This window comes from Phyllobates terribilis, unplaced genomic scaffold (genome assembly GCF_046119375.1).
Source record: "Phyllobates terribilis strain yellow unplaced genomic scaffold, ASM4611937v1 Scaffold_4__5_contigs__length_816908805, whole genome shotgun sequence".
Taxonomy (NCBI): domain Eukaryota; kingdom Metazoa; phylum Chordata; class Amphibia; order Anura; family Dendrobatidae; genus Phyllobates; species Phyllobates terribilis.
The window spans coordinates 120,020,282-120,037,800 of record NW_027362764.1 but is presented as its reverse complement, the minus strand read 5'-3'; the positions used below and the strand labels follow the sequence as shown (position 1 = coordinate 120,037,800).

At 40.4% G+C, this 17,519-nt stretch overlaps 1 protein-coding gene across 3 annotated transcripts in view; it reads left to right on the top strand.

The window, feature by feature from the left end:
* DPP6 (dipeptidyl peptidase like 6) overlaps positions 1-17,519 on the top strand; it is a 2,068,973-nt gene that overhangs the window by 672,184 nt on the left and 1,379,270 nt on the right. The window contains exon 1 of one of the 3 annotated variants that reach the window (XM_073677705.1): positions 15,595-15,746. The exons of the other annotated variants lie outside the window; for them this stretch is intronic. Within the exon in view, the coding sequence (XP_073533806.1) occupies positions 15,696-15,746 (51 nt within the window). The 5' untranslated portion in view covers positions 15,595-15,695. Of the gene's footprint in view, positions 1-15,594; positions 15,747-17,519 lie in introns of those variants that run through there. 3 annotated transcript variants of the gene reach the window in all.

Sequence of the window (17,519 nt, the reverse complement as noted above, 5' to 3'; positions counted from 1 at the left end):
ATATAGGGACAGAGAACCTGATTCCAGCGATGTATCACTTACTGGACTGCTTGGTGCAGTTTTAATAAAATCCCTGTTTTCTCTCTTGTAAATGTAGCAGTGCTCGGAATGCTGAGCTGTGTATAACCCCGCCCACACTACTGATTGGCAGCTTCCTGTGTACAACGTCAGCAAGCAGCCAATCAGTGGTCAGAGCGGAGTTACACAGATTAGCCTGACTGCCTGGCATAGTCCTCTAATGATAATCTTCTGCTGATAAAACTTTGATTGTATTGAAACTACTGCTGAGCAAGTGACACATCACTGTAATCAAGTCCTCTGCCCCTACATTATGCTACTCTCAGATTAAATCGCAAAAAAACCTGATGACAAATTCTCTGCAAAGGGTTGCATCCGGCAGGTGGTGTCACATGAGAAATGCATTTCTATTTTATCAAAGTGGAAGAAGCATTAAAAGGGTATTTTCATATCCAAGATCCTATCCCATTAAGTTTTAGGTGTGATAATAATATAAGCAAATACCTTCAATTTGAAATGTAGTATAGTTCTTTAGATTAGCTATGTCACTTACTACATGTGCAGGGCATTGTAGTAGCTTAAGTATCAGGAAGGTGAGCTGCTTTCAGAACTATCTGGCAGGAGCTTTCTCCACTAGCTCTGCCGAAAACAGAAAGGAGCTGATATGTATGTGGGAGCCGCGAGGGAGAGCTTAGCTGTCTGTCACACCAATATTCAGCCCCCAGATGTCTCTTTGAAGCGCCAATGTTGTTTTAGTAAAATAAGTTGGAGCAGAGCTAGACTATTGGAAAATTTTTTTATAGGACTAAGACCAGATTTATGTTTAGTATTTATTAAAAATGATCGAATTGGTGTGAATCGAATTTGAGCTTAATTTCCTGAAATCTACATGTCTCAGAAAATATTGCAAGGCTCGTTAAAGAGTCAATAATGACTTTTAGGATCTGCTGCTTCCAATAGGTGGCGCTAGAGTTCTAGTCCTCTTCCTCTCTGAAGAGACTATTTGCATATTTAATTTCCCAGAGGAGCAGGCATGGCTTATAAGTCTCCTCACTCTGACATGCCAGGCTTGGCTTGTCACTCTCCACAAGGAGAAATGTTACCTCTTGGACCCATGAAGTGAGAATTTTGAGAATGAATAATAAGTTCTGGAGGCAAAAGAAGCAGATTTCTCTGATAAGATATTTTACAAAGTAACTTATTTTCATGTGTAGTATTGATTTATGAGAAAAGATATATAAAGAAATATAATGATGGTTACTCTTTCAATAACATAATTAAACAGAGGCCATATAAATCCAAAATTCTATGTTTAAACTACATCTGCAACAGCATAGGTAATAATCTCTAATACTGGAGATTTCAGTAATGTGCACATACAGTACACATACAGACAGTATAGAGCTTCCGATATAATGAAAATGAGTAAATAGTATTGTTCCTACAAATTGTACAGCTTTAGATATGGCTATTATTAAGAGTATGAAATACACAGATCTAATGTGCTTATTTGAATTTTTTCCCTTTTGATATTTTATTACTTACTAATAAAAAACGCTTTTATAATCCTTTCCATTGTGGTTGCTGGATGTCTTCCTGCCTTCTACCCGATCCAATGCTTTCTTAAACTCTGCAGTTAAACTAAACAAAAACTGATTCTTAAGGCATTTTTGATGGCGAACGAAACTTTGAAATTGGCATTTTTTTAAATTATTCTTTGTATTTGCTTTTTTTTTTCACTTACAATTGTAATATTTAAAGAGCAGTTGACAGGTTTCCTAAAATGTCGGTTTGCAAAAATACCTGTATTACATAGAAAAAGGTAATTCCGAATCAACTTTTTTTTAGAACTCTGCACTGCTGTTTCACCCTGAAATGTATGAATAAATTACCAGCTAGGAGATAATTTCCCGCTGTCAGTGGGATGTGTCTTTACAGCCTAAATGACCCTATATACATTAACAAAGTTTGGAGGTCTCCACTGATTTCATTGGGATCAGCTACCATCTGTCATCCTAAGGGGTCTCCCGACTCCCTTCCAATAGTTGTCAGGGGAGAAAAGGACAGAATAATCTGGCAGTTTTTATTAGAATGCTCAGTTGTTTGGTTTTGCCTCCAGAGCGGTCTGGTAGCGGTATTCTTCCCTGCCTATCTAGAAGCAATAAATGCTTTGCCAAGCCTAAGTTTCATGTGTATGAGGGTGTCAGGAGAGATCGCTGTTTTGGCTGGCACATACAGTGGGTACGGAAAGTATTCAGGCCCCTTTAAATTTGTCACTCTTTGTTTCATTGCAGCCATTTGGTAAATTCTAAAAGTTCATTTTTTTCTCATTAAAGTACACTCTGCACCCCATCTTGACTGAAAAAAACAGAAATGTAGAATTTTTTGCAAATTTATTAAAAAAGAAAAACTGAAATATCACGTCATAAGTATTCAGACCCTTTGCTCAGACACTCATATTTAAGTCACATGCTGTCCATTTCTTGTGATCCTCCTTGAGATGGTTTTACTCCTTCATTGGAGTCCATCTGTGTTTAATTAAACTGATAGGACTTGTTTTGGAAAGGCACACACCTGTCTATATAAGACCTCACAGCTCACAGTGCATGTGAGACCAAATGAGAATCATGAGCTCAAAGGAACTGCCCAAGGAGCTCAGAGACAGAATTGTGACAAGGCACAAATCTGGCCAAGGTTGCAAAAGAATTTCTGCATTACTCACGGTTCCTAACAGCACAGTGGCCTCCATAATCCTTAAATGGAAGAAGTTTGGGACCACCAGAAGTCTTCCTAGACCTGGCCATCCAGCCAAACTGAGCAATCATGGGAGCCTTTGTGAGAGAGGCAAAGAAGAACCCCAAGATCACTGTGGCTGAGCTCCAGAGATGCAGTAGGGAGATGGGAGAAAGTTCCACAAAGTCAACTATCACTGCAGCCCTCCCCCAGTCGGGTGTTTATAGCAGAGTGGCCCGACGGACAGGATGACTGGTTGTATTTGAAGGAAACATGAATGCGGCCACATACAGAGATATCCTGGATGAAAACCTCTTCCAGAGTTCTCTGGGCCTCAGACTTGGCCGAAGGTTCACCTTCCAACAAGACAATGACCCTAAGCACACAGCTAAAATAACAAAAGAGTGGCTTCAGAACAACTCTGCGACCATTCTTGACTGGCCCAGCCAGAGCCCTGACCTAAACCCAATTGAGCATCTCTGGAGAGACCTGAAAATGGCTGTCCACCAACGTTCACCATCCAACCTGACGGAACTGGAGAGGATCTGCAAGGAAGAATGGCCGAGGATCCCCAAATCCAGGTGTGAAAAACTTATTGCATCATTCCCAAGAAGACTCATGGCTGTACTAGCTCAAAAGGGTGCTTCTACTCAATACTGAGCAAAGGGTCTGAATACTTATGACCATGTGATATTTCAGTTTTTCTTTTTTAATAAATTTGCAAAAATTTCTACTTTTCTGTTTTGCAGTCAAGATGGGGTGCAGAGTGTACTTTAATGAGAAAAAAAGAACTTTTTAGAATTTACCAAATGGCTGCAATGAAAGAAAGAGTGAAAAATTTAAAGGGGTCTGAATACTTTTCGTACTGCTAACAGTATGAGACTCTGTAAGGACAAACATTATTTAAGCATTTTCAGTAGAATGTAAATTAATCCTCTAGTAGAAGAAAATAAATTCTATCTTCAGTATCACCTAGGAGAGGTATTTACCTCAATGTCTGACCTTTTAAAGGGAATCTGCCAGCAGGTGTTTGCTATGGAAGCTTAGGGCAACATGAGGTAGGGACTGAGACACTGATATCACTGATGTGTCACTTATTAGGCTGTGTGCTGCTGTTTCAATACACTGAGTCTTTTATCAGCATCAGATTATCACTACAGGACAAGCTGCTCATGTGCCCCCTGGTCCTACCATGCACCCAGCATTGATTGGTAGATTACTGTAAATATTAAATGTAGACAGAAAACTGCTATTCTGGAGTTTAGGCAGGATTGCCTTTCTGAGCTCTGCTACCTTTAAAAACTCAGATTGTATCAGAACTACTGCACCCAGTAAACTAAGTGATACATCACTGGAATCAGGGTCTCTTTCTCTACATTATGCTGCTATCAGATGAGGTAGCAAAAATCTGGTGACAGATTCCCTCTAAAGAGTGTTGAAACATGACCAGGTATAGCAAACCAGAAACTCATCTACCGACCGCCTGTTTGGGGATTTTTGCCCCTCATCAGTGTAGAGCAGAGACTGACTGACTGATTGCAAGTCCATTGAGGCAAATTGGGGGAAGTGCTATCTCCTCTAAGAGACCAGCTGAGGATGGAATCTTCAAGGCAGTGGTTTATGGGTGAAAAGTCTGGAAACGAACGCTCTCGCAGAAAAAAAGGTCACATTGCTTGATAAAGAGTCGTACATTGAATTATAGGTGAGCTATCTCTCCTAGGTGGTACTTGTTAGAAAGTTTATTTTGTTTTGTGACGGGGATAATTTGGATCTTACTGTTGTCAACCGAGCATTACTATTCCCCTTGACTATAGAATAGGTGCCAAGCCAAAAATATGTTCTAGAACTGTTATTTCATGGCTGATGCAGCTCTTTGTTAGGAAAGCCCTTTAAATACGAGATGCTTTATTGGATATTTTTCTACATTACTATTTTTGACGTTATTTATCTCTTATTTATTGTTATTTTTTCATTATGAAAAACTTTCATTTACTCACACTGCATATTGGAAAACCCTGATCATAATGATAATGGCTGCATTCAAGCTGTCGAGTTTTTTTTCCATGCAACTCTATAGCCATTAATTGACTTTCTATAAAAGAACATTATATCCTGACAGGGTGTGAATTAATGGAACTTGGTCTGATAAACATATAATGAGAACTGTTTGTTAGCTTGCTTAAACAACACACAGTAATACATTCACAGTAATGGCTGGGTCACATCAAAATCTCTCAATTATAAGTGTTACCATAGAAGAGTTCATAGTCAAGCTCTGCTATACCTTGCCCAAATTCTGTACTTACCTTGGCAAGCATGATTATACCTACATAACAAATGTAACAGGTAATTGATTACTTCATTGTACTCGGTGGGTATTTTTATTTAACAACACCTTCAATGTGCAAAAAGAGTTTTGTTTTCTGTAGTAAAATCCTAATTCCCAAAAAGTTGAGGTACTGTGTAAAATGGAAAGAAAACAAGAATGCAATGATTTGGAAATCTCTTATGGCCAAATTTGATTCACAGTAGAACATAAAACACAGATCAGAAGGTGAAGGTTAGACATTTTTCTATTTCATTTGCAATAATTAACTCATGTAGCAATTGATTGTAGAAACATATCTAGAAAAAGTTGGGTCTGGGCCATGTCTACCATCATGGAGCATCCTCTCTTCTTCTAACAAAGAATCTGTAACTGTCTGGGAAGTAAGGAGACAATTGCTGGAATTTTGGGAAAGGAATGCTGTCCCACTCTAGTCTGATGTTGTATTTTGGATGTTCTACAACCCTGGGTTTTTACCATATTTTTGGTTTCATAATGCATTGAATGTTTTGTGTTGGTGAAAGCTCTGGATTGCAGGTGGCCGGTTCATCACCCGAACTCTTCTCCAGTGAAGTCATGCTGTTGTGATGGATGCAGTATGTGGTCTTGCTGAAATATGACAGGTGGTCCCTGAAATAAATGTTGTTTGGATGGGGCATATGTTGTTCTAAAACCTCTATATCATGCTCAACACTGATAGTGCCTTTCAAGAAGTGTAAGCTGCGCCGTATCATAGGCTCTAATACAGTTCCATACCATCAGAGATGTAAGATTTTTAATACGCTGTGATAACAAGTTGGATGGTCCTTCTCCTCCTGAGTCCACAGGACATGGTTTCCAGAGAGAATTTTAAATTTGAATCATCTGACCTTAGTATAGTTTTATTTTACATGAGCCTTGGCCCAGAGGAGACAGCAGCGTTATTGGATTGTGTTGATATATGGCTTCTTCTTTACACAATAGAGCTTTAACTTACATTTGTGGATTGTACGGTGAACTATGATCATGGACAATGAGTTCTTTATTTATTCCTAAACCCATGTAATGATTTGCATGGCCAAAGCATGTTAATGCAGTGGTGCCTAACAGCCTGTAGATCACATGCATCCAATAATGACCATCAACCTTGTCCCTTGTGCACAAGGATTTCTCCAAAGTCAATAGATGATATTATGTATTGTAGATGTTGGGATATTAAAAGTCTTTTCAATTTCATGTTGAGGCACATTTTTCTGAAATTCCACAAATTTTGGACACATGTTGGCGAACCTCTGACCATCTTTGCTTCAGAGAGACTCTGCCTCTCTAACCTCTCTAACATTCTCTTTTTATACACAGTCATGGGACATTTGTTGAAAAGTGACCCCCCAACTGTTTTTCATTAGTACTGCTTTCTTTTTCAGCCTTTTGTAAACCACATCCCAACTTTTTGGGATGTGTTGCTTCCATCAATTTCCAAATACATAATTTTTTTAATTAAATGGAAAAATGTCTAACTTTTACCTTCTGATTTGTGTTCTATGTTCTGTTGTGAATAAAATATGGCTGGAAGAAATTTCCAAATCATTGCATTCTTGTTTATTTTGCACTCACATGTAAAGCGCCAAGGAATAAATGGCGCTATAATAATAAACAATAATAATAATGTCCCACAGTGTTTCTACATTTTTGGAATTGGGGTTGCATTTATCTATCTTTACTAACGTATCCTCATCCTGTATTTTTCTTTTATTAGCTACTCCCTTAACCAACTAATCATAGGACATTTAGTTCTGTCCTTGACACATTTTCAGATATAATGTTGAAAACAACAGCATTGATTTCATACATACAAATGGAATCTGTATTATGATATGAATATTCAGGATGTTGTGTACTCTCCAGATGGTGTAGTGTTTGCAAGGCTTCCATGTAGCCCAGGCTCCAGCTTGTATACAGAACTGACCGTGAGGTATTAAAATACCCATTGATTTATCCCCCATTGTTTGTCTTTGCTGCACTGTGATTTAATGAATAGATCGTTTGTCCTTTATGTGAGGTTCTAAACATTTTTTTCTGATGCCATTTGCCAACAAAAAAGGCAAAGTAAATGAAAAAAGAAAAATATAGAGGAGTGGGCACTGTGACATTGTAATCCTGAGGAAGAAGAAATAAGTAAAGTATTGCTGCACTGATTTAATGAGGATAATGATCAGGACAAAAAAACCCTACATATATCGCTAAAAATGGGCTACATGACCTGAAAAAGGAAATTTATTAATGTAGCGTTATATGTCTGCGGCATATACCATATAGTGACTCCTTGTGCACATCTATGCATAGGAAGCAGAGACCACAACCTCATAAAGAGTACAACATGATAAGAGGGCGGACACAGACAGCGGAGGGCCCATGTGCCAGAACAATATATGGGCTTTTTGAAGTTCAATCTCTTGTCATCATGCACAATTCCACTTAGAGGAGGAAATGGGCCTCCTTACCTTTTAGGCATCTATGCATTGGCACATGTTGCATCAATGACATGTCCACTCTTGATTACCATGAAGCACCATATTGCTACTTACTTTGACTCTATAAAAGGTATAATCTCAGAAGAGAAGTGAGAGGATGAAATACAGATTAGGAGCTATGATATACAATTTTTTTGACACTACAAAACTAATTTCTGGATTAAGTAAAAGCATTTTGGGGGAGCAACATGCACACAATAGTGATGTAACTAGGCTAGAATACAATAGCGTAACTTGAAGCTTTTGGGCCCCACTGAGAAGTCTCCAGAGAGTCCGCAACTATGGTGGCTTTTTAGTAGAGATGAGCAGCAAAATCCACGCAGGCTTCTCCATAATGTCCTGCAGCTATGGCACATTACAGATTATCATACCTTTTACACTGGGGGTCAGTATTAGGGCCATCAGAAATCCTAGTGGAGCAGAGTCATTTTCCATCTCCAGAGTCACTGGGTAAGTTTCTCTCTCCTGTAGAGTGTAAGCTTTTTTGGTCAGTGAGGTCCTCTCTCTCTCTCACCTATAAAGCATAAGCTTTTATGAACAAAATTGTCTTTCTCTCTCTCTCCTCTGTAGTATGTAGGCTATTATAGTCACCAGAGTCCTTTCTCTCCTGTAGAGTGTTGTTCTTATGATCAGCAGGCCTCTCTCTTTATCCTGTGAAGTGCATGCTCTTGTGATCAGTGGGGCTCTCTCTCTCTCTCACTCTCTCTCTTCTGTAGTGTGTAAGCTGCTATGATCAGCAGGGTCCTCTCTTTTTCCTGTAAAGTGTCAGTGGGGTCTTCTCTCTACTATACAGTATAGTGTAAGCTCTTATGGTCAGCAGGGTCCCCTCTCTCTCATGTAGTGTGTAGTCTCTAATGGTCAGCAAGGTCCTCTCTCTCTCTCTCTCTCATGCAGTGTGTAGTGATGATCGAGCACTAAAATGCTCGGGTACTCGTTGCTCGGGTCGAGCAAATTGGAATACTCGGGTGCTCGACCGTATCAGAAGACAGAGAAGCGGGATGGTGACGCTAATTATGGCGTCATCACCGCTCACCATCTTGGTGGCGTCCTCAAAGTTTTGGAGGATGGTACATATGTCTGACATCCATGTCCACTCCTGAGGTCTTATGTGTGGAGTCTGAACTGAATACCGACGGCTTTGTTGATGCTGGTACTCAACAACTGCCCTCTTCTGCTCACAAATCCTTCCCAATATCTGCAGTGTAGAGTTCCAACGCGTGGGGACATCACACACCAGTCTGTGAGCCGGAAGCTGCAAACGCTGCTGAAACACTGCAAGAGCGGCGGAAGCTGTAGCTGACTTTCTAAAATGGGCACACAGGCAGCGTACTTTAAGAAGCAGATCTGGCAGCTCCAGGTAGGATTTGAGAAACCGCTGAACCACGAGGTTAAGCACATGGGCCTGGCATGGTACATGTGTGAGCTCGCCTCAGAGCCGCCACCAGGTTCCGGCCATTGTCACACACGACCATGCCTGGCTGTAGGTTCAGCGTTGTGAGCCAAAGATCTGCCTGCTCTTTCAGAGCTGTCCACAACTCTTCAGCATTGTGCGGTTTTTCACCTAAGCATATTATCTTCAGCACAGCCTGTTGCCGGTTGGCCGAGGCTGTACTGCAGTGCTTCCAGCTTGTGACTGATGTGGTCATTTCGGAGATGGAGGCTGAAGAGGAGGAGGAGGCTGAGGAGATGGGGTGCAGGAGCTGTAGACCATGGGGGCAACCCTTATTGACCTAGGGCCCGCAATCCTTGGTGTCGGGAGGACGTGTTCCGTCCCTAGGTCTGACTGGGTCCCGGCTTCCACTATGTTAACCCAGTGTGCCGTCAGCGAGATTTACTATCCCTGCCCACAAGCACTTGTCCACATGTCCATGGTTAGGTGGACTTTACTGGTAACTGCGTTGTTCAGAGCACGGCTAATGTTTTGGGACACGTGCTTGTGTAATGCGGGGACGGCACACTGGGAGAAATAGTGGCAGCTGGGGACCGACTACCGTGGGAGAGCCGCCGCCATCAGGTTGCGGAAGGCTTCCGTCTCCACGAGCCTAAAAGACAACATTTCGAGCGCAAGCAGTCGTGAAATTGAGAATTTAGTAGTGTGGCCTGTGGGGCGTTGGCTGCATATTTGCGCTTGCATTCCAGGGACTGTGGTATGGACAACTGAACGCTGTGCTGGGACAAGGACATGGACATGCTTCCTGATGCTGCTACTTGAGAGTGTACAATGACAGGTGCAGGGCAGGAGGCATCTTCGCATGCACCATGGACAGGGGATTGGCTTGCATGCACAACAGCGGAAGAAGCAATGGTGCCACCCGCAGACACTGTTCCTGGACCCTGGGGTTCGGCCCACAAAGTTGGGTGCTTTGCTGCCATGTGCCTGATCATGCTGGTTGTGGTCAGGCTTGTCATTTTGCCACCCCTGCTGATGTTGGCCTGGCAGGTGTTGCAAATGGCCTTTTTGGGGTTATTGGCAGAGTCTTTAAAAAACAACCAGACTCGGGAAGACCTAACAGTTGTACTGGCAAATTCCTTTGTGCTGGTGTTACGGGGAACGGTTGCCTGACTTCTATCTGCGGCCACCACACTGCTTCTTCCTGCCTGTTGAGGTGCTCTGCCTCCCTTCCCCTGTGTGCTGCTGTCCTCGCTCTGCATGTCCTCCTGCCAGGTTGGGTCAACTACTATATCATCCACCAACTCGTCTTCCACTTACGCACCCTGGTCCTCCTCCTGACTTTCTGGCAATTGTGTCTCATCATCGTCCACCTCTTGTGACACTTTCCCACCGTCGCCTTTGTGTGACCGTGGCTGCTTAAATATTTGGGCATCACTACACGCGATCTCCTCTTGCCCTGCTTCAAGTGGACCGGGTGAGAGGCCCGAATCTATAAATGGAAAAGTGAACAGCTCTTCAGAGTGTCCAAGTGTGGGATCAGTTGTCTCTGGGTACTCAGCATGGTGGGAGGAAGGAGGATCAGGGTGAGGAATATGCGGTCCAGACTCACGGCAACTGAGACTGTACCGTGTGGAAGACAGGGTGGTGGTGGTGGCTAAGTGACTGGAAGCATTATCCGCTATCCCACCAACAACCTTTTTACACTGCTCTGGGTTCAGTAGTGGTGTGCTGCGGTCCCCTAGAAATTAGGACAGGAAGGTCAGGCGAGAAGATGTGGGTGTTTGTTGTGGCACAATTTCGGCTTGTCCTCGGCCTCTGCATGCACCATTACCATCACGTCCAGTTCCCCGTCCCTTGCCACGTGCCTTGCCCATTTTAAATGGAGGACAGTATCTTCCATGCTCACTACAAATGACTGAGTTTGGAGAGAATTTACATGTGATCTGTGTGACGGAGAAAACAGAGTTTTAAATACCTGGCCTGTAGGTAACTATTTTGAACAGCAAACTTTTGTCAATTGCTTCACTGACACACTGAAATTTTTTTATAATGGAGGCCAGAAATGGCAGTATTTTCTGAAAACGTATATGTGATCCGTGTGACGGAGAAAACACAGTTTTAAATACCTGGCCTGTAGGTAACTGTTTTGAACAGCAAACCAGTGTCAAAAACTTTGCTGACACACTGAAAAAAAAATTTAATGGAGGCCAGAAATGGCAGTATTTTCTGACAACTTATATGTGAGCCGTGTGACGGAGAAAGCACAGTTTTAAATACCTGGCCTGTAGGTAACTATTTTGAACAGCAATCTGGCGTCAATTGCATCACTGACACACTGAAAAAATTTTTTCATGGAGGCCAGAAATGGCAGTATTTTCTGAAAACGTATATGTGATCTGTGTGACGGAGAAAATACAGCTTTAAATAGATGGATTTTTAGCGCTGTAATATGGAAAGGACCTGGCTGTATTCTGCAGTGCCAACAAGAAAATGGCGCTGAAAAACCGTGTTCTCTGGATTGTTTTTTAAGCAAATAATGAGGATTAAGATGCAAAAAAAATTATTCCTGGCCCCTGAGACCTGGGCCTATTTCTAGAAATATCTAACAGCAGCAGCCGACAGAACTGGAATGGAGCTTATTGTGCTATATGCACTGCAGTCTGCTATATACACTGCCTGCCTATACACCCTGCCTGCCTGATATCTCTGCAGATGGATTATTCCTCAGAAGGACTGTTTGTTAAGATGGATATGTGTAAGGTACGGTTTTTCTCCCTACACTACCTAATACACGATCAAATCTCTCCCTAGCTCAGCAGCACCTCTCCCTACACTGTCTGATCTGGAGTGACTGTAACGAGTATGGCGGCGCCAGGTCTGATATAGACCTGATGACGCTGTGCGGCCAGCCAATCACTGTAATGCCCACAACCAACATGGCTACGGCATTACAGTGCATGGCAGGCAATCCCTGCATGTTCATTGGCTGTCTAAAGAGCGCCAAACATGCAGGGAGGGGACCCGAGTTCCCGCCCCAGCAACCCGGAAATACTCACTGAGCACCGAGCTTGTCGAGCACCATGATGCTCGGGCGAGTACCGAGTAGTGGCGAGCACGTTCTCTCATCACTCTCTCTCTATTCTCCTCTCATGTATTTTCTGAGCAATTACAAACTTTTCAGTATTAAGATTTACACAAATTTATTCACTACAAAACTAATCTTCAGCAAAGCCAGGGAATTGGTCCTATCATATGGGACAAATGACCTTTTGGACTTCCATAGACTACATTTGCTACCACAGTGCCCACTATAGTTTCATCATACTGATTTAGCATTAAATGTCTGTATTGTACTTCAGAGCTATATTCATAATTCTACGTTGTTCCAAATCTACTTCCTTTCTGACTAAGGATGTGCACAGACTGCAGTTTTTAAACAAAATGAAGCATTGCATTTTTCAGGGTTACCTCCAGGCAACAGATACATTGCAGACTCCCTGTTTACCCTATGCTTGACTTGACCAACATCGGATATCTTTACCAAGATTGTACTGGAATAAACCAAATGTCTACTAAGCCCTGGCATCTGTTCAGTTTGCCTGCTGTCCTTAAATGCCCAAAAAAATGCCCTTTTACTAGCAAAAACACACAAAATAAAAACTGAATAAACACATTAGATGAATGGGTTCTATTCTTTTTTTTCAATAAACATAGTAAATAAAAGATTAAAGATAAAAGTCAGCTGCAATGACATTGAACAAACAGAACTTACCTTTTCTATGGACAAACTATTGTATGAGAAACTCCTTCTTTGTATTGTAGGATTTTAGCTACTTTGCCAACCATCGTTCTCACTGCCACCGGCTCATTGTCTTTTTATTTTTGACCAGCACAATTGTGAATGCAGCTCTGTTCTGTATTACAGACTGTAACTAAGAATCAATGCAAGATAAGTAAAATAATGTATTAATAAACTTATTCAACTTTTATGTAGATTATAAAATTAAGTTAGGAGAGTCACCAGCATAACGTTTTGGCTTTTTTTTTCTAGACTGGAAAAAAATGACTAATAAAACCACTAAAACCTTGTAGAAAAACTATCTTCATATCATTTTATCAATCATTTTCCTTCCTAATGGTTTTATTGTAACTTTACTCCAAAAATTAAATAATTGGAGAGACTCCCATGAAAACTGAGATCGTTTCCTCTAAACTGCAACCAGCACATTTTGTAAGACGCAGCTCATTTTTTTCCAATTAGCCGGATAAAGTTAAAGGATAAGAATCAGTTGAGTCAATAGTTTACACTGTATTTCATTTTTCACTAAAATCCTAAATTTTAAAATGCCTATTTAGAGCATAGATTTTGGTTTAGAGTAACGCTCATATTGAGTTGGAGGTCGAGCGGTGGCTCATAGAGTTGATCCATCACTGTTTAAATGTAATTTTGTAGATAATTACATGATGCCTCATTTGTAGATATTACCTAGTTGACCGATACTAGCTTGTTAAAATCGTTAGAAGAATTTCTAGACCTTTGCTGGAGCAGATATCATATAAGAGAGGATCAGAGATGACCTGCATAAGTTCTTATAGTTTACAAATTTCGATATTTTTGATGAGGATATGGAATTATGAACACTTTAATAAATTTCCACACATCAAAGATATCTTTGGTCTTGGTCTCCTCAAAGTGTAGAGCTGCTTTATCAACTTTAGTATAAACCTTCAGAACTGAGATGAAGGGAACAAATTGAGTATCAATGAATTTCTTGAGACTGAGTTGAAATACCAAAACAACACAATTTTTCAAAATAAGAAAGGGGAACATGTATGTGTGAACAGTAACTACCAGTACAATTCACAGTGTGCCCAGAAAAATGACTGTGAAGTTTGCCTACTTCTGCCACATTCCAACTAGACTGTAATTGGCCTCGCTCAATACACTTGCATTGAGCAAGGCCAGATAAAGTCTAGTCAGCACATGACCGCATGTATGCAAATTGCTTACTTGCATCTATGCCCCCTCCTCTTCCGACACTGACACCAGAGAATCCTCACAGTGCACAGTGAGCGTAATGTGAGTATTCACAAGTCTGCAGTCTCATAGAGTAACTGCAGACTTGTAGTTTTAGACCTGTAAGGCGGAATTCACATGTCCATGTTTTATGGTCTGTTTCTGGATTGCACAGGAGTCTGTATATATGCTTATGAGTTTGAGACAGGAGATCTACTGACTGGGTAGAAGTCACACTTGGTCATGTGAAACTGGAATAACAAAATTCACACAGAGGTCAAGATGAGTTCATATGTGTTTAAATATGTTAATTTTTTTGTTTTTACCCTTCTTTTATCTTAAAGCCTAGAAAAAGCCATTGGTGCAGAAGTGACTGTTATTGGGTGACTTAGAAATAGATGCGAATAGAATACATTCAAAATGGACTGAAGATTAAAGATGACAGAACTGTAATATGCAGTAGATTTTCCTTGCAGAAAATTCAAAAAAACAATCTGCTTGACATTTGTGAACATACCCTAATTGTGAACTATTGTGGCCCTTTATTGTGTCAGACCCTGAGGCCACCAGAGGATCTTCTACCATTCGGGGGGCCAATCTTACCAAGGCTTCCAGACAGTCCCTGTCTGCCGATTAATGAGAATATCCCTTACCATTATGGGCAGCACAGTGGCTCAGTGGCACTGACAAACATACAGAGAAGAGGGCCCCTGTACAAGAACAATATATGTGATCCTTGAAGTCCAATAGCTCATCATAAAACTATTCTTCCTGATTTGGCTGTGAAAATGGTATCTCTTGGGCAGCACCAAATGTATATCTGCCCCTGGTCAGTGGTTAGCACAAATCCCACCAAGGACAACATCTGCAAGGAGTTTGCCTGAGTTTCCTCCAGATTTTCTGGTTTCCTCCCACACACCAAAGACATACTTATAGGGAACATAGATTGTGACCCCCATTGGGACAAGTGATGATGATGTCTGTAAAGCGCTGTGGAAATTAATGGCGCTATATAAGTTAGTAAAATTAAGAAATTCCAGATAACATTTTTTTTTTGCACGGAGTAAATGCCTTAGAGAAACATCATAGAAAGTTTCAGTCAACAAAACTTTCTAAAACTGATATAAGTCAATCTAGAATATCTTTCCATCACTTTGACACGTATGGAGATTTGTCTTTTTACTAGGAGCCGTAAAATGACTACGTCTTCTCTTCAGGTTCCACTTGAAATAGCAGGAAACGCAATAACCAAGTTTTTCATGATGCTATAAATATTTTCCGACTGCTTTTGTTTTTTTCATACAGTTCAAGATTAAATGACAGCAAGGTGCACATCTAACAGTAGCAGCCACGTGGGATGGCGGCAGGCGGAATCGTTCTCCTGCGGAATGTTTACTGAAGACGCTTCTGATATTGCTTCTTACATTGAAATGTGGTTTTCCAGTCTGTTGTACATTAGCTCAGCAATCGGCCTGCTTTTTTTATGGCCTCTGTGGAGTTTTAAAATGTCATAGTCAGTTATTGGTTACTTTATGCTGAGCTGTGATCTGTGTGGTTATTGGAAGCAGCATTAAAAGCTAGGGAGTGTCTCTTTTGAAAAAAAAAAAATCCACTAAGAGTCTCAACAGTTTTAGACATCAAGTATCTTCTGAAGACCAACGGAGATCACGGAGATCATTACTGAAAGTAAGGCAAAATATGGATAAGAGGAAGCTGTCCCGTTCGGAGAGTGCAAAGAAATTGTTAAAGGTGAGTTCTAACTTATTATTAAATAACAATTTGCATTGCTGATTTTTTTCACCGGCAATGCATTCATTGCATGTAATGATCTTTTTGAGTTCCGATATTGCAAAACCTCATTCTGCAGATCTATTTTAAACCAGAAATATCAGAACGTTCCAACTCTGCTACATTTCAAGCAGATATGTTGGCACAAAGCCAATCATTGGATCCCCTCTATGTGTTATTTTTTTTTTTTAATCTTCTAGCAGCTTTATCGCAAGATATTTTCAAAATAATAGATCCAATTTTAATAATGAAATCATCCTTCGACTTCCTCTATAGTTTGTGAAAGTCTCCAGATCTGCAGCTTCGTAGCTACTTTATATGACTTAGATAAGTGATTATATGGAGGTGCAACAAGTATTAAAGCTGTTGAAGTTCTCCGCGGGGGATTCTGATATATTTCTCACTATGTTATGAAAATGGCCTCCTGAGAGAAGAATAGTATATAATTCACCATCTCATAATTACTAGACCAGTCTCTAGCAGAGAAGACATCGGCGTCTCCAAGGACCGGATTTAAATTACTGAGTCGGTGCCATGCAAATCTTTTAGTAATATCGCTGGAAGTTGAAATATGGATTATTTGATTTTAATATAGTAGAAATAGGTATAAACGAGAAGGAACGTGACATCTGCAGTTCAGTTTATAGGATTTTAGGACTCCAGTATAGGGAGCATTTATATTACATGTGGTATGTTGGGCCGTAATATATGGAGAAAATGAAGCATATATTGTGTGTATGGCTGAAAGGTCTACTGGAAAGAATAGATGTATATGTATTACACACAGAAACACACAATTATAGGAGTATATAGAGCTATATGATAGTGCAGCCCCATGCCAGGCCATAGACCGATTTCCCTTCATCTGGGGCAATGATTCAGTCTCCTATATACTGTACATACCATAGACAAGGCTTAGAGTGATGGTGCCGCCCTGGTGCAAAGCACCTGGCACAAAACCCACCTAACTCTCTATTAGCTATTTACCTGCTTGTCTGAGATTACAAACGACATCCTGATGGATTGAGTAAATGTTAAAATGATAGATAGATAGATAGATAGTAGAGATAGATAGATAGATAGATAGTAGAGATAGATAGATAGATAGATAGATAGATAGATAGTAGAGATAGATAGGTAGATAGATAGATAGATAGATAGTAGAGATAGATAGATAGATAGATAGATAGTAGAGATAGATAGATAGATAGATAGTAGAGATAGATAGATAGATATAGATAGATAGATAGATAGATAGATAGTAGAGATAGATAGATAGATAGATAGATAGATAGATAGTATAGATAGATAGGTCAATAGAAAGATATAGGCAGAGATAGATAGATAACAGATAGATAGATGATAGATATGAGATTGATAGATAAATAGATAAATAGATAATAGATAGGTGATAGATAGATAGATAGAGAGAGAAAGAGAGAGATAGATAGATAGAAAAATAGATAGATAGATAATGGATAGATAGATAGATAATGGTTAGATAGATAGATAATGGATAGATAGATAGATAGATAGATAGATAGATAGATAGATAGATAGATAGATAGATAGATAGATAGATAGATAGATAGATAGATATGAAATGTGAAAGCAGCAGCACTAGCAAACAATTGTAATAGTCGGGTGCCAAACCTTCCAGGCATAGACGAAGCCTCAAACATTTTCCCAAAAAAAGAAAGCAGCACACCATTTTGGCAAAAAATAGAGAATTGT